The 18684-nt window shown below is 39.9% G+C and overlaps 1 protein-coding gene across 1 annotated transcript; it reads left to right on the plus strand.

Annotated features, from left to right (window-relative positions):
- The first annotated feature begins 6900 nt into the window (after positions 1-6900).
- Positions 6901-18137, plus strand: LOC131950234 (inactive pancreatic lipase-related protein 1-like). Its single transcript, XM_059312303.1, has 9 exons — positions 6901-6907; positions 7604-7706; positions 8164-8332; positions 8644-8790; positions 9440-9548; positions 10976-11092; positions 11637-11750; positions 16409-16545; positions 18015-18137. The coding sequence occupies exons 1-9, from the start codon at positions 6901-6903 to the stop codon at positions 18135-18137; spliced, it is 1026 nt and encodes a 341-aa protein (XP_059168286.1).
- The last annotated feature ends 547 nt before the right edge of the window (positions 18138-18684 follow it).

The raw sequence follows: 18684 nt of genomic DNA on the forward strand, positions 1-18684 counted from the left end.
CCCCCCCCCCCTCCCCTCCGTCACACGTCTTCACAAAAAGCCAGACCGCCCCCCTAAAATGACGTCACACCTCAACCTACAACCCCCCTCAAAATTGCAGTTCAATTTTTTTTAAACATCGATATTTTTTCCAAAATCTTGTCTAAACTATTACAATTTATTAAAACAGTTTTCTAAAATGCGACATAACGTCTAAAATTCGTTTTCTAACAATGCTTTTTTATAATGCAAAAATCTGACGTCGCAACATCTGAACCCCCCCCCCTCCCCCTCATCACACATCGTCACAAAATTACGGACCCCCCCTCCCCCCTACGAGTGTGACGTCATTTATGGATGACCCCATTAAACATTATCAAAACTTTAGAATGGGTGGAATTTAGCTGTTAAGGGCTCGATTTGTTTGTGAATTAATGTTGGTTCATGAAAAACAATTTCATTCGGGCATTTAAAAGAGGTTATAGTGGTATTGGAGGTAGGACACAATGGTTACTTTTATGCCAATAGTGGTCATGCTATTCATTGGTCTGGAGCCAATATGTCGGGAGCCCAACTGCCGGGAGCCAATATGTCGTGAGCCCATTTGCCGGGAGTCCATTTGTCTTGAGCCCTTATGTCGGGAGCCAATATGTCGGGAGCCGCTTTGTCGGGAGCCAATACATCCTGAGCCTATTTGTCAAGGGTTAATATGTCGGGAGTCCATTTGTCGGGAGCCTAAATATCGGGAGCCCATTTGTCGGGAGCCAATAGAGTCCTTTCATATGACGTCACGTCCGTTCGTGATACCTACGCCCGCCGCCACAGTGGTGTACACAAGACGTAAACACAATCAGCTGTTCGCCAGCGCTGGACGTGTTAACCAGCGCTGGACGCGTTCACTGTATGTAAAGAACCGCACCCGCGGAAAAGGAAAAATACGTTAAAAAACTTGAACTCTTAGGAATTGAAGATCCTTATACTGTTATTGACAGTTTCGTATAAATAAATATGTGGACAAAATTTCTAAATAAAAATACTGTTAGTAATACTGTTTGCGTTTAGAGTTAAAGTAGCCGAATCTGATCAAATGCAGTTCTCGATACTTTGTTTCATGTAAGGACAGTAAAATAATAAACTTCATTTTAATTATAAAAGATAGGCCTAACTATTAATAAAACAAATATGCTCGACCTTCACAAATACTAATAGTAAAAGACAAAGTCAAAAGTAATAGGCTAATAAGAATAATAAGATCTAATAGTAGGCCTAATACCTGGCTCCGCTGGGTAGACATAGAATCTAGAATCTACTTCTTTACTTAAATTTAATTACTTTAGATCTACATTCGATTCAAAATACACCCATAATAAATCAAAAGTAGTCATAATAGGCCTAATAAAGCATTTAATTGTCTCTAAGATCTAAAATCTCGCTCTATTATCTAATCATTTTTTTAGCAAACGAAATTTTCTGAAATTGAAATAGATTATATGACTAGACTTAGATCTAGAATCTGCTACTTAAATTAAATTGTAAAAACTTTATACAAGCATGTAGTTGATATTATTGTAGTAGAAGGCTTTAATAAATTACTAAGGCCTACCTACTTTGTTGTCTTTTTACAGCAATATGTATCTGATACTGGACTGAGTTTAATTAAATTCAAATTCATATCTAGTAATTGGTCTACTAAGTTTTTGTAGCCTAGTAGTACAATCTAGATCATACCAGCCAACAACAAATGACCACATTATTATTATTTGGTTAATGATTAGGCTAAATTTTTTTTTAAATCCACTGTTTATAAAAGAAACAAATCAAGCTAGAAACATTATAAGTGAGATGGTTTAGAATAATAACAATGGACCCAGTCTACAATTGATACAATTGCAGGTCTACATAGGGCCTACAGTCTAGTAGTTTACAGTAGGCACCTAGTGTGTAGCTAGTATACTAGTGTGTAGCTGTCCAGAGTTAAGATTCTTAATGCCTTAATGCTTTCCCCTGATAAGCCGTGTGTGCTATAAATGACATAACATGACACCGAGGTGAGAAGTGTTGAGGGGAGAGCAGTGGGACTTTCCCCTTTGTTCTCCCTGCTGGGCCCTGAGGGTCAAAATTATATAAGAAATACTATCTCTGTGGGGCTGGGTATCACGGAGGTGAGACATTTTCAGGGGAGGGCAGGGCAGACTCCTCTTTGGTTTTATTGTGGGCTAGATACAGGTGGGGGCAGCCATCATGAACGTCAGTATTAATGTGTCTGATTACTTCCCTGCTGGATTATAAGGGTCTTAAATTGTATAACATTCTACCCAGATTGGTTATTACCCATGGATTATATTAGCCGTTGTAGTGTGGGTTTTGTAGGAGTTAAGTGGTCTAACGTTTGCTACAGTAGATAACCTCTAATATATTACTGCATTTGATCAGCTTCGTCTACTTAAACTCTAAACGCAAACGGTATTACTAACAGTATTTTTATTTAGAAATTTCGGCCACATATTTATATTATCCACGAAACTGTCAATAACTGTATAAGGATCTTCAATTCCTAAGAGTTCAAGTTTTTAAACATATTTTTCCTTTTCCGCGGGCGCGATTCTTTACATACGGTGAACACGTCCAGCGCTGGTGAACACGTCCAGCGCTGGCGAACAGCTGATTGTGTTTACGTCTGATGTACACCACTGTGGCGGCGGGCGTAGGTATCACGTGATTTAGGTCACGTGTTTGCAAGGACTCTATAAGTCGGGGCCCTTTTGACGGGGCTATTTTGACTGGGTCGTTTTGTCGGGGGTCGATTTGACGGGGTCAAATTAACGGGGCCGTTTTGACGGGGCCGATTTGTCCCAGGCCGTTTTGACAGGGCACCACTATATACTAACCATAAACTATAGTTCTAGACTAGATCTAGGGGCCTATAATATATACTATATATTGTTTATAATATTATACAATTAATATTAATCAGAGCAATTTTATTTTTTAGTCTACTTAATATGTATTTAAGTATTTATATCTGGGCTGCTAAATAAAGCGGTTGATTGTAGAGTACATTTAAAAATTAACTTATCTTGTCAGTTCTTAGTTTTTGGTAGACCTCTGTCTCCGGCCTCTGTATCTACCAACTGACCACACACTGAGCCTTCAACCAATGACCACAGGGCGCTATGTGAACACATTTGTTTTTACACACAACAGTTAGTGAACTCCTGTTTTTAAATTGACCAATGACTGTCCGCTTTTTATCAATGAAGTATTAGAGAAAAATAACTGTGTTATAAATTAAATAAATAGATCAGCACTTGCCCCCGATATGTGACCCCGTTACTACACTCACACAACACACACCTGTGAGGTGTTATTTCACGCAGATCAGCCGTTTATATCGTTTAATTTAAATATAATTGAATAAAACATTTAATACAAAGTAAGATCGTTTGAAATTCAATCTAAAAAAAAAAATTTGATACGGGAATCAAAGGGCAGATAGTTCTAGCTACCTGTGGGTGGGAAAGGTAGTTCTAACTACCTGAGGGTGTGGGTGGGGCAGGTAGTTCTAGATACCTGTGTGTGGGGCAGGTAGTTCTAGCTAACTGTGTGTGGGGCAGGTAGTTTTAGCTAAATGTGGTTGGGGAGGTAGTTCTAGCTAAATGTGGTTGGGGAGGTAGTTCTAGCTAAATGTGGGTGGGGAGGTATTTCTAGCTACCTATGGGTGGGGAGGTAGTTCTAGCTACCTGTGGGTGGGGAGGTAGTTCTAGCTAAATGTGGGTGGGGCAGGTAGTTCTAGCTAAATGTGTGTGGGACAGGTAGTTCTAGCTAAATGTATGTGTGGGTGGGGCAGATAGTGCTAGCTACCTGTGGGTGTGGCAGGTAGTTCTAGCCAAAATTTGTGGGGCAGGTAGTTCTAGCTAAATATGTGTGGGGCGGGTAGTTCTAGCTAAATGTGGTTGGGGAGGTAGTTCTAGCTAAATGTGGGTGGGGAGGTATTTCTAGCTACCTGTGGGTGGGGAGGTAGTTCTAGCTACCTGTGGGTGGGGAGGTAGTTCTAGCTAAATGTGTGTGGGGCAGGTAGTTCTAGCTAAATGTATGTGTGGGTGGGGCAGATAGTGCTAGCTACCTGTGGGTGTGGCAGGTAGTTCTAGCCAAAATTTGTGGGGCAGGTAGTTCTAGCTAAATATGTGTGGGGCGGGTAGTTCTAGCTACCTGTGGGTGTGGGTGGGGCAGGTAGTTCTAGCTACCTGAGGGTGTTAGTGGGGCAGGTAGTTCTAGCTAAATGTGGGTGGGGCAGGTAGTTCTAGCTACCTGAGGGTGTGGGTGGGGCAGGTAGTTCTAGCAAAGGACCCCTACCCCTATATATATCCTATAAATACATATTTATGCTTGTATATATATATCTTTATATGTATATATATATATATATATATATATATATATATATATATATATATATATACATGCATATATATATACATGCATATATATATATGCATGTATATATATATATATATATATATATATATATATATATATATATATATATATATATATATATATATATATATATATATATATATACATGCATATATATATATATATATATATATATATATATATATATATATATATATATATATATATATATATATATATATATATATATATATACATAGAAATACATAGAAATACATATTTATGTATATATATATATATATATATATATATATTATATATGAGTTTATACATAAGGAAAAATGTTTGAACCCCTCCCATCAACACTTCCTAGCTACGCCACTGTCCTAACATGGGGCCTAGGCTGATCACATTTGTAGCCTTAGCTGTTCGTATTCTTCTTCTGCTTTTTCTCAATCTGGTGCTCCACACTCCCACGCTTACCACATTTAAACACTTGAACACTTAAAACTTAAGCACTTAAACACATAAACACGTAAACACTTAAACACATACACTTAAACACTTAAACACTTACACACTTAAACACTTAAACACTTAAACACATAGATACTTAAATACTTAAACGCCAGTACTTAATTATGTTAACCCGTTTATTTCCGCGAATGGGTTACCGAAAAAATAAATATTGCTATTATATCCTGTATAGTGTAAAAGATGCTTATTTAATTAATTCAGTTAACTTTCTCACTTATTTTGTCAAATTAACTCAAGCGATAACTTTAATCTTAAACCTAAAATCTGACCTTTAACTTCTAATCCTGAACCCTAACGCGAACCCAATCCCTTACCCATTCACCTACCCCTTATCCCAAACTCCTGCGCCTAAACCACTAACCCTAACAATAATTTAGATATAATGCGGTAATAAATTATATTATTTATGCCGTGTTTCAAAAACAAAAAGTTCCTACCAGCTGCCAACATTCCGGTATACCACGCCGACAGTCGAAACATTTCTTTTTACTTTCTCGTATATACGAAGTATAGAGAAAGTATTGTAATCGTGCACTGATACGGAAAAACATAATTTTGAAATCTTGTCCGTATGTCTGTGTGTCTGTCTGTGTGTCTGTCTGTCTGTCTGTGTGTAAACACGATAACTTGAGTACCGTTACAGCTAGGTTGATGAAATTTCATATATAAGTATATTATCAACTTTTGAGCGATTTCCGATAAACGGAAGTGATACTTTTTCTACTTTGAATTTTTCAAAAGCCTATAACTTGAGTACTATTTCAGATAGATAAATGAAATTTCACGTGTAAGTAAAAGATCTAATTCTCTACCTTTTTTCAAATTTTGAGTAATTTCCGTTGACCGGAAGTACTATTTTACGCTATTTCTGATTTCTCAAAAGCGAATGTAAATTTATAAAGTACTAATAATATTGCGTAATATTATGCACATTTTGTTTTGGCGTTCGCTTGGTTCGCAATTCTTTTTTCTATGAGATTCTATTCTATTTTTAAAAGTTTAAGTAATTAAAAATCATATAAGAATATTCGAGAAAGTTTAGGGGAGAACATTCCCGGTTTATTTTAATATAGCAATTTATAAAATCAGTAAAGCTTGCTACCTAAAAAAATTAAAATATGTTTCTCTATTAAACGTCAATTTAAAAAAAGACTAAATATAGATAATTGTTTATTTCGTCTACGACGAGCGGTATAAGCATTCCACACGTAAACCTATACTGTTTAAAAAAAATGGCAAAATGATTTTCTTCGCTTCCGTTTCTGATCATTTCTGATAATACCTCATTTAAACTTTCAAACGTTTTTTATTTGTTTAGATGGCTTATAACGGGAATTTATGTCCAAGGGATTTCGTCTGGAAGACAGGGGTGGGGTATGACACGGGATTTTGTTTAACAGACACCTCTAAACACCAGCGACAAAATACATATCTAACGACTACATAACGTGTTTTGGTATCTTCATATACATCTTGTGTTCCGCAGTCCCAACATGACAGTGTAAGACCAAGCATTACTTATTGTACAACAGTACAACATCATTTTTAGAAAGGTTCCTAAAATATTTGACATTACCAACACATTACTTTAGATGTATGACTTAAACCAATAGTTACCTACAACATTAGACTTTCCAAACACATGCCCTTAAATATATGACTTGAACCTCTAGTTACCTACAACACATGACCTCAAATATATGACTTAAACCTTTTGTTACCTACAACACATGACCTCAAATATATGACTTAAACCTTTTGTTACCTACAACACATGACCTCAAATATATGACTTAAACCACTTGCTACTTACAATGCATACAGACACTGAATAACACCTGTCCAAATATAATAATTACCTTGCCGAAGCAGCCACATTAGCATAGCTTCAAATAGATAAACTTACCATACCTTTTCCTCTCACAAGACCCACTCACTATTCTGACAATAAAATATAGAAGCGAAAACATGAAACGTTAGTAATTCAAAAAGAATATTGAAACCCACTAATGAGCATTAGTCAAATTAGAAAGACGAAAGGGATTTAATTTATACAATGTTATTGCGCAAGTAGCATTTTATTTTTCAAAGTCTTATATAAAGAAAGTTTAAAACTACAATAAACGTTAGCTACATTTGTGTCATTTGACGGTATATATATATATATATATATATATATATATATATATATATATATATATATATATATATATATATATATATATATATATTTGTGTCTAAGTACGTATATATATATATATATATATATATATATATATATATATATATATATATATATATATATAGTTTACTGAATAAACGTTTCGTTCAATTTTTCAGAAAAATACTAGAACAAAATGCATTGGACGTATTTTTGTTTATTCCTCCAAATATTGTTGGTCTCGGCCCAAAACAGTTTGACTAGTACGTTTTAAACGTTTTTTTGTTCATTGATTTACAGTTCATATAGAAATTTTAGAGCTACTTTTGCTTATACTATGTCTGTATGAGCGCCTAAAAGTTATTAACAAAGACATTATTTTTTTTTTAAATAAAGTTTCAAATTAATGTTTAAAAATGTTTTGCAGGAACTGACTCCACTACTAGCCTAACTCCATGCCTAACCAAATACCAAATGAACTTAAGAAATAAATTGTGTTGTAATCCCCAGACACCTGCTACACGGACCTGGGATGTTTCTCTATCAGCCCACCTTTTGGCTTTACCCTGCAAAGACCCCTAGCTCTCCTGCCTCAGTCACCTGAATGGATCCGGTAATTTATAAAATATAAGCCATAACCACATTTAAGTTAAACATGGATAATTCATATTTAAACCCATCGTCTAATGCAATGAATTATTTTTTATATAAATTTGAACGATGATTATGTTAATTAGGATTTGGGAATGGGGGGTTCACTATAATTTTGTGGATACGACTTATCAAAATAATAAAAAGAATTGATTTTTTTTAAAAATGAATAAACACTCTAATAACATCTTTATATTAAATAATAATCTGTCACATCTAATTATTTATTATTCTTTAAACATTTGGTACTGATTTTGTAAAATACATATTTTTTTTAATCAACATACTTAAAGTTTTGAGCTTGTATTTTATATTCCCCTAACACTTTGCCCAAATGTAATTTTAGAATTACTTATTCCCCGAATAGTATATCTGGTTGTTGCCATCCCCTATTGTTTACCCACCAACATTTCCCCCAGCACCCTGTTCAAGCTGTACACCCGAGCCCAACCGGCAACTCCACTAGACCTGCCAGCCACACAAGTCAAGACCAGCCTCACCACCATCTGGCCAGGTTTTGTCTCACGACCGACCAAAATTATCGTACACGGATTTCTCGACTGGGTTGAATTATCAAGCTGGGGAAAGGTCAGTGAAGCTTTAATTTAGCACCGAAAAATCATATCAATCTAACTTTAAATTATTGATTGATTTTTTAATGTAAAGCTGATTTTTTAAAAACACGTTAAGAGCTATTCAAAAAAACTAATTTTTCCATCATCAATCTTTTTATTATGAGGGTTATAATACATTAAAACCATTTATGTATCGTTTTTGTATTTAAGTTTGTTTTCGGCTAATTGAATTATCTGTATATGTGTCTACTGTTTCAATTATCTCCCGTGTTCTTTTAATTATCCCCCCTGTTGTATAAATTATCTACCCTATTGTTGTTTCAGCTGATGAAGGACGAGCTGTTGAAACAGGGAGACTACAACGTCATCCTTGTTGACTGGTCAGGGGGCAAAAAGCCGCCCTACACCCAGGCCACAGCCAATACAAGAGTCGTAGGGGCTCAGATAGCTCAGCTCATCAACCAAATCAGTGTACGTACATTTTATTTTAACAGCCAATACAAGAGTCGTAGGGGCTCAGATAGCTCAACTCATCAACCAGATCAGTGTACGTACATTTTATTATAACAGCCAATACAAGAGTCGTAGGGGCTCAGATAGCTCAACTCATCAACCAAATCAGTGTACGTACATTTTATTTTAACAGCCAATACAAGAGTCGTAGGGGCTCAGATAGCTCAGCTCATCAACCAAATCAGTGTACGTACATTTTATTTTAACAGCCAATACAAGAGTCGTAGGGGCTCAGATAGCTCAACTCATCAACCACATCAGTGTACGCTGCTTATTTGGTGTATTAATTTATTATTATTTTAAAGCTTAGGATTTCAAGTTATTTCATCCAGGATGAAGTATTAAAAAGTATCCTTTCAAACCTTACCTTCCATTTGTGAGGCAAATATATCAATTCTCGTGACTTAGGACATGTACCCATTACAGCTGAGTTAACCCATTTACGTACTAAAAATTTCAGTCTGCCATTTTGAACTAGCTAGAGAGCACTTACTCTTGTTTACTATTGGGTTATTTAGTTTTTAATGGCAAGGTATTTATGCTATGAAAGAAAATGCGAGCAAGTTTAGGCAAGATCGCTCACGCTTTAAAAAATCTGCTTTCACAGGATGTTTACAGCACATCGGTCGAAAACTTCCACATTATCGGTCACAGTCTGGGCTCCCACGTCGCAGGGTACGCTGGGGAGAGGGTGCCAGGCTTGGGGAGGATTACAGGTAGGTTGGTGAGTGGGGAGGGTTACGGGTAGGTTGGTGAGTGGGGAGGATTACAGGTAGGTTGGTGAGTGGGGAGGGTTACGGGTAGGTTGGTGAGTGGGGAGGATTACAGGTAGGTTGGTGAGTGGGGAGGTTTACTGGTAGGTTGGTGAGTGGGGAGGGTTACAGGTAGGTTGGTGAGTGGGGAGGATTACAGGTAGGTTGGTGGGTGGGGAGTTTTAAGGTAGGTTGGTGGGTGGGGAGGTTTACAGGTAGGTTGGTGAGTAGGGAGGTTTACAGGTAGGTTGGTGAGAGGGTTGGATTACAGGTAGGTTGGTGAGTGTGGAGGGTTACAGATAGGTTGGTGAGAGGGGAGGATTACAGGTAGGTTGGTGGGTGGGGAGGTTTACAGGTAGGTTGGTGAGTGGATTACAGGTAGGTTGGTGAGTAGGGAGGTTTACAGGTAGGTTGGTGGTTGGGGGGTTACATGTAGGTTGGTGAGTGGGGAGGAATACAGATAGGTTGGTGAATGGGGAGGTTTACAGGTAGGTTGGTGGTTGGGGAGGTTTACAGGTAGGTTGGTGAGTGGGGATTACAGGTAGGTTGGTGGGAGGGGATTACAGGTAGATTGGTGAGTAGGGAGGATTACAGTTAGGTTTAGTGGGAGGGGATTAGAGGTAGGTTGGTGGGAGGGGAGGGTTACAGGTAGGTTGGTGAGTGGGTCATATGAGAATTAAGTAGAAAAGTAAAACGCATGGTTGCTAGATAAATTTGAAGGCCCTCAAACAAATGTGGCCCTGTCCATGTAACATAGCAGTCACTGGTTATAGACTATTTGTATAAATGGAGCTAAATATTTCTATTTGAGAAACTTCTCAAATCGAGAGTTCGGGACTGCTACCTACCTCCCCCCCCCCCTCTCCCAAAATGCACGTGATCATTGTGATGATTAAAGATAATTAGGATAGAGTTAATCTAGAAATAATTTAAATTCAATGATGCGTCTGTTATTTCCATTGCTTGTTTGGAGTTGTTGTTTTTTTAACTGACAAGGTATTTGCAAAAGACAGAAAATTAAAATATTTATATGGCAATATATTATATATTATTATATATTATACTAAATATTTATTGTGAATCTTGTCATTTATTAGTAACACCATCTCATAGAGACATGACTTTTTATTTATCTTTTATAACAATAATAAAAATCTTAGAATTGGTAACATTATATTTCAAAATAAACATCATTTACAAAGTATGTTTTCTCATGATTATGTATTTAATTTATATCTACGTTGTTCTTTTTTAAATAAAATGCAAGTCATAAAAAAGACAGAACAAATATCAAAATAACCGAGAATCATATAATGCACTTTAAAAGTTCTGAATAAATATATAATAAATAAGATTTGACAGGGACCACTTCATTGTTGTATATTCCATAGGTTTGGACCCCGCCGGCCCATACTTTGAGAACACTCCAGCCAGCGTCAGACTCGACCCCACTGACGCCTTGTTTGTTGACGTCATCCACACTGACGCGGGGACTCTTCTCACGTTAAGTATGTGACTCCTTTTAAATAGTTCGTCGAGTAAACTAAGCGAGAGTAAGCAAACTTAAAACTCTCATAGATGTGTATAGAACAGAGAAGGTTGGGATATAGTACTTGTAGCATCCAACAATGGTAGGAAAGTTTGGGAATAGACCGATTGGTTTTCGAAATAAAAAACAATTAAAGACCAATATAAAGAAATAGTTCGCCCAGAGAATGTAATCAAATGTAGCCTACAGCCAGTAACAATAATAAATAGTTCGTTCAGTACATACTTTCATATTTTCAGTAATTTTTTAACTAAACATCAATATATCCATTTATCTCTTAACTAAGCAGCAATATATCCATCGTCTATAGTAAAACTATAAATACAATGAGGTCTTATATTAATATATATATATATATATATATATATATATATATATATATATATATATATATATATATATAGTAGAAGACGTACCATTTTACAATTTGTCTAGTAGTCTGCACTGTAAAATCACATCATTCTTATGTAAAAACTTGTAATTTGACATTCTCTCACACACAGACCTGGGCATCATGCAGACCGTAGGTCACGCTGACTTTTACGCAAATTTTGGACATAACCAGCCTGGATGTATCCAGTCTCCAATAACAACCATCCAACAATGGGGGCTTGATGGTAGGTGTGGGGGCTTGATGGTAGGTGTGGTGGGGGCTTGATGGTAGGTGTGGGGGCTTGATGGTAGGTGTGGGGGCTTGATGGTAGGTGTGGGGGCTTGATGGTAGGTGTGGTGGGGGCTTGATGGTAGGTGTGGGGGATTGATGGTAGGTGTGGTGGGGGCTTGATGGTAGGTGTGGGGGATTGATGGTAGGTGTGGTGGGGGCTTGATGGTAGGTGTGGGGGCTTGATGGTAGGTGTGGGGGATTGATGGTAGGTGTGGGGGATTGATGGTAGGTTTGGGGGCTTGATGGTAGGTGTGGGGGATTGATGGTAGGTGTGGGGGATTGATGGTAGGTGTGGTGGGGGCTTGATGGTAGGTGTGGGGGCTTGATGGTAGGTTTGGGGGCTTGATGGTAGGTGTGGGGGATTGATGGTAGGTGTGGTGGGGGCTTGATGGTAGGTTTGGGGGCTTGATGGTAGGTGTGGGGGATTGATGGTAGGTGTGGGGGATTGATGGTAGGTTTGGGGGCTTGATGGTAGGTGTGGGGGATTGATGGTAGGTGTGGGGGATTGATGGTAGGTGTGGTGGGGGCTTGATGGTAGGTGTGGGGGCTTGATGGTAGGTTTGGGGGCTTGATGGTAGGTGTGGGGGCTTGATGGTAGGTGTGGTGGGGGCTTGATGGTAGGTGTGGGGGCTTGATGGTAGGTGTGGGGGCTTGATGGTAGGTGTGGTGGGGGCTTGATGGTAGGTGTGGGGGCTTGATGGTAGGTGTGGGGGCTTGATGGTAGGTGTGGTGGGGGCTTGATGGTAGGTGTGGGGGCTTGATGGTAGGTGTGGGGGCTTGATGGTAGGTGTGGTGGGGGCTTGATGGTAGGTGTGGGGGCTTGATGGTAGGTGTGGGGGCTTGATGGTAGGTGTGGTGGGGGCTTGATGGTAGGTGTGGGGGCTTGATGGTAGGTGTGGGGGCTTGATGGTAGGTGTGGTGGGGGCTTGATGGTAGGTGTGGGGGCTTGATGGTAGGTGTGGGGGCTTGATGGTAGGTGTGGTGGGGGCTTGATGGTAGGTGTGGGGGCTTGATGGTAGGTGTGGGGGCTTGATGGTAGGTGTGGTGGGGGCTTGATGGTAGGTGTGGGGGCTTGATGGTAGGTGTGGGGGCTTGATGGTAGGTGTGGGGGCTTGATGGTAGGTGTGGGGGCTTGATGGTAGGTAAGGTGGGGGCTTGATGGTAGGTGTGGGGGCTTGATGGTAGGTGTGGGGGATTGATGGTAGGTGTGGGGGATTGATGGTAGGTGTGGGGGATTGATGGTAGGTTTTGGGCTTGATAGTAGGTGTGAGAGCTTGATGGTAGGTTTGGGGGCTTGATGGTAGGTGTGGGGGATTGATGGTAGGTGTGGGGGATTGATAGTAGGTGTGAGAGCTTGATGGTAGGTGTGGGGGCTTGATGGTAGGTGTGGGGGATTGATGGTAGGTGTGGGGGATTGATGGTAGGTGTGGGGGATTGATGGTAGGTTTGGGGCTTGATAGTAGGTGTGAGAGCTTGATGGTAGGTTTGGGGGCTTGATGGTAGGTGTGGGGGATTGATGGTAGGTGTGGGGGATTGATAGTAGGTGTGAGAGCTTGATGGTAGGTGTAGGGGCTTGATGGTAGGTGTGGGGGATTGATGGTAGGTGTGTGGGATTGATGGTAGGTGTGGGGGATTGATGGTAGGTGTGGGGGATTGATGGTAGGTTTGGGGGCTTGATAGTAGGTGTGAGAGCTTGATGGTAGGTTTGGGGGCTTGACGGTAGGTGTGGGGGATTGATGGTATGTGTGGGGGATTGATGGTAGGTGTGGGGGCTTGATAGTAGGTGTGAGAGCTTGATGGTAGGTTTGGGGGCTTGATGGTAGGTGTGGGGGATTGATGGTAGGTGTGGGGGATTGATGGTAGGTGTGGGGGCTTGATAGTAGGTGTGAGAGCTTGATGGTAGGTTTGGGGGCCTGATGGTAGGTGGGGGGATTGATGGTAGGTGTGGGGGATTTATGGTAGGTTTGGGGGCTTGATGGTAGGTGTGGGGGATTGATGGTAGGTGTGGGGGATTGATGGTAGGTGTGGTGGGGGCTTGATGGTAGGTGTGGGGGCTTGATGGTAGGTTTGGGGGCTTGATGGTAGGTGTGGGGGCTTGATGGTAGGTGTGGTGGGGGCTTGATGGTAGGTGTGGGGGCTTGATGGTAGGTGTGGGGGCTTGATGGTAGGTGTGGTGGGGGCTTGATGGTAGGTGTGGGGGCTTGATGGTAGGTGTGGGGGCTTGATGGTAGGTGTGGTGGGGGCTTGATGGTAGGTGTGGGGGCTTGATGGTAGGTGTGGTGGGGGCTTGATGGTAGGTGTGGGGGCTTGATGGTAGGTGTGGGGGCTTGATGGTAGGTGTGGTGGGGGCTTGATGGTAGGTGTGGGGGATTGATGGTAGGTGTGGTGGGGGCTTGATGGTAGGTGTGGTGGGGGCTTGATGGTAGGTGTGGGGGCTTGATGGTAGGTGTGGTGGGGGCTTGATGGTAGGTGTGGGGGCTTGATGGTAGGTGTGGGGGCTTGATGGTAGGTGTGGTGGGGGCTTGATGGTAGGTAAGGTGGGGGCTTGATGGTAGGTGTGGGAGCTTGATGTTAGGTAGGTGTGGGGGCTTGATGGTAGGTGTGGTGGGGGCTTGTTGGTAGGTGTGGGGGCTTGATAGTAGGTGTGAGAGCTTGATGGTAGGTTTGGGGGCTTGATGGTAGGTGTGGGGGATTGATGGTAGGTGTGGGGGCTTGATAGTAGGTGTGAGAGCTTGATGGTAGGTTTGGGGGCTTGATGGTAGGTGTGGGGGATTGATGGTAGGTGTGGGGGATTGATGGTAGGTGTGGGGGATTGATAGTAGGTGTGAGAGCTTGATGGTAGGTGTGGGGGCTTGATGGTAGGTGTGGGGGATTGATGGTAGGTGTGGGGGATTGATGGTAGGTGTGGGGGATTGATGGTAGGTGTGGGGGATTGATGGTAGGTTTGGGGGCTTGATAGTAGGTGTGAGAGCTTGATGGTAGGTTTGGGGGCTTGATGGTAGGTGTGGGGGATTGATGGTAGGTGTGTGGGATTGATGGTAGGTGTGGGGGATTGATAGTAGGTGTGAGAGCTTGATGGTAGGTGTGGGGGCTTGATGGTAGGTGTGGGGGATTGATGGTAGGTGTGGGGGATTGATGGTAGGTGTGGGGGATTGATGGTAGGTGTGGGGGATTGATGGTAGGTTTGGGGGCTTGATAGTAGGTGTGAGAGCTTGATGGTAGGTTTGGGGGCTTGATGGTACGTGTGGGGGATTGATGGTAGGTGTGGGGGATTGATGGTAGGTGTGGGGGATTGATGGTAGGTGTGGGGGCTTGATAGTAGGTGTGAGAGTTTGATGGTAGGTTTGGGGGCTTGATGGTAGGTGTGGGGGATTGATGGTAGGTGTGGGGGATTGATGGTAGGTGTGGGGGCTTGATAGTAGGTGTGAGAGCTTGATGGTAGGTTTGGGGGCTTGATGGTAGGTGTGGGGGATTGATGGTAGGTGTGGGGGATTGATGGTAGGTTTGGGGGCTTGATGGTAGGTGTGGGGGATTGATGGTAGGTGTGGGGGATTGATGGTAGGTGTGGGGGATTGATAGTAGGTGTGAGAGCTTGATGGTAGGTGTGGGGGCTTGATGGTAGGTGTGGGGGATTGATGGTAGGTGTGGGGGATTGATGGTAGGTGTGGGGGATTGATGGTAGGTGTGGGGGATTGATGGTAGGTTTGGGGGCTTGATAGTAGGTGTGAGAGCTTGATGGTAGGTTTGGGGGCTTGATGGTAGGTGTGGGGGATTGATGGTAGGTGTGGGGGATTGATGGTAGGTGTGGGGGCTTGATAGTAGGTGTGAGAGCTTGATGGTAGGTTTGGGGGCTTGATGGTAGGTGTGGGGGATTGATGGTAGGTGTGGGGGATTGATGGTAGGTGTGGGGGCTTGATAGTAGGTGTGAGAGCTTGATGGTAGGTTTGGGGGCTTGATGGTAGGTGTGGGGGATTGATGGTAGGTGTGGGGGATTGATGGTAGGTGTGGGGGATTGATGGTAGGTGTGGGGGCTTGATAGTAGGTGTGAGAGCTTGATGGTAGGTTTGGGGGCCTGATGGTAGGTGTGGGGGCTTGGTGGTAGGTGTGATGTCCAGTCAAGCGCTTTTTTAAAATTAATATATCAGATAAACAAAGTGCGTATTTATATATAAAATTATATACATACATATATATATATGTATATATATATATATATAAATATATATATATATATATATATATATATATATGTTTGTATGTGTGTGTGTGTGTGCGTGTGTGTATGCCGAGGTCAAGAATGATATGAACTCAACTCTGTCTGCCCAATTGCTTTCTTTTTCTAAAGAGAAATCTTTACTTATACACACGCACACAAATGTATATATATATATAAATATATATATATATATATATATATATATATATATATATATATATATATATATATATATATATATATATATATATATATATATATATATATATATATATATATATATATATATATAAATATATATATATATATATATATATATATATATATATATATATATATATATATATAGATATATATATATATATATATATATATATATATATATATATATATATATAATTGTGTTCACATCCAAGGCTTCGGTGACCTCGTGATCTGTAACCACATGCGAGCCTTCCGCCTGTTTACAGAGAGCATCAACTCCAGCTGTCGCTTCAAGAGTTATCCTTGTGCTAGTGAACTCAACTTCATGGTGAGTGGTTTGGAGCGGTAGATATTAAGGTGTCGTGTACAAATTTTCTTAAAAATTAAGTCAAATATCTGTATACAAATATTCATATATCAATAAATATGTATATATATATGTATATATATATATATATATATATATATATATATATATATATATATATATATATATATATATATATATATATATATATATATATATATATATATATATATATATATATATATATATATATATATGTATATATATATAAGTATTTATAAATATAAATATATAATAAAATATGACTATTTGTGTGTGTGTGTGTGTGTTTATTATGTTATAACATTCTTATGTTAGCGTCTTTGATAGACGCACACTATGAGACTACTAAATATGAAACAGCGTAGGCTTGAAGTAGAGCGCACGATTACAAGTAGTTTCGAATTCTGTTCAAAGTTTGCGTCTGTGTGACGCCGCTGTTTCCATTCTTCCCCTCTAAAGTGTAACTGAACCGTGTCGGGGACAGTAAAGGTGACTAGTGCTGACCACACTATCTTTGTATGTGCCACGTTTGTCAAATCAGACTGTCGGAATTTGAATTTTTCAACATCCGTCTGTGCAGTTAAACACCGTGATTGTGTGTCGTTTAATTTACTGCGTTTTGATATTGGACTGGATTTGAAACAAAAGTTGATTTAATAAGCACAATAAAAATGTACTACTTTTTATGTAGCTATAAGTAAAATCATGGTTCACAACATTTATCTACCCTTCGCTAAATATAAATATGATTACAAAAGATGATCCATATACTACTACGGAGTAATATAGTCCACTTATATATCATTACTCGTGTACACAAATACTGCAACTTCTGGTGAGTAGGGGGACGGAGGTAGAGAGCTGGACTGCTAACCCCTAAGTCTCGAGTTCGAAGTCAGTAGAAACAAGTGAAGTAGAGTTCACTATAGACCGTCAGGTTTGAAAGGGAACTTTATTTTTACTCGTTAGTATTAAGGGGGTAGGCTCCAGAAAAAACCAACTTCTTAAGTAAAACCTTTTATTGATTCATTTGTGTATATCCAACTTAGGGTACTTGAAGGAAAATATTTCCATGCATCAGGGACTTTTTTGAAAATATGGTTGCCATGGCAACGGCGGCCATCTTGAAAAAAACATCATTTTCTGGAGTTCTAAAATTTCATAATTTCATAAATTTTTTTCTGGAGCCTATCCCCTTAATATGTACTGTCAGTAAAATTTAAATAGAAATAAATAGAAATACTATTAATAATTGACGTTGTAATTAATATTTTTAATTAATTTAACATGTAATTTTTTCAAAGTTAATTTCATAATGTATTGTCAACTGATCCTGACCTATGTGTCAAATCGACATTTCGGTCGCCAGCTTTCACATTCGACTGTCGAGTCCCCAAAGAAGAAGCAATTGAAATAAAATCTTGTATACCTCCCCATCCCCTCCCCAGCTGGGCTGGTGTAACACATGTGGTGTGTCAGGCTGTGCCAACCTGGGATTCTGGGCCAAGCCAACGCCTGCTGGAAAATTTTTCCTGAAGACTGCTGGAAATCCGCCATTTTGTTTGGCTTAGTTCCTGGCAGAATACCATATTAAACAAAAAAAATAAAATATCCAACTTTTTGTTGCTTGTGTAATGAATGTGTTAGATTTATAAATGTCAGATGAAAACATATAATCAAGGTACTCATACATAAAGAATAACATAACTAACCTGTCTTACACGAAAGAACCAAGAAAATATTATGGTTTGTATATAACTGTGTTGGGGGGTTTTCAGTTTTTGCAGTACCACGACACATCATCATGCAGCAATCTGGCATTGACACTACGGGTGTAGACTGTTCTCCAGTTTCCTGACAATACATGCAAAGTTAGCCTACTGTTATTTGACATTAATTACTAGCGCTTTAAGGTACAGCTAGTTAAGGTACACCGGCCATGTTATTGAATTAGCTAATTGGACGTCATTTGTGTGTGGTCTATTAAATTTTTGTGGACGTTAGCATCAAAGGTGCGGGGTGGTGTTGGTTGATGACGTAACACCTGAGGGCTGGGTAAGTGACTTTTATCAAGATGGTGCAGGGGGGGGGGTGCGCTTTTTTGCTAAATAAATCGCA

Source organism: Physella acuta, unplaced genomic scaffold (genome assembly GCF_028476545.2).
Source record: "Physella acuta isolate Inbredline_101_S28 unplaced genomic scaffold, ASM2847654v3 ptg000746l, whole genome shotgun sequence".
Taxonomy (NCBI): domain Eukaryota; kingdom Metazoa; phylum Mollusca; class Gastropoda; family Physidae; genus Physella; species Physella acuta.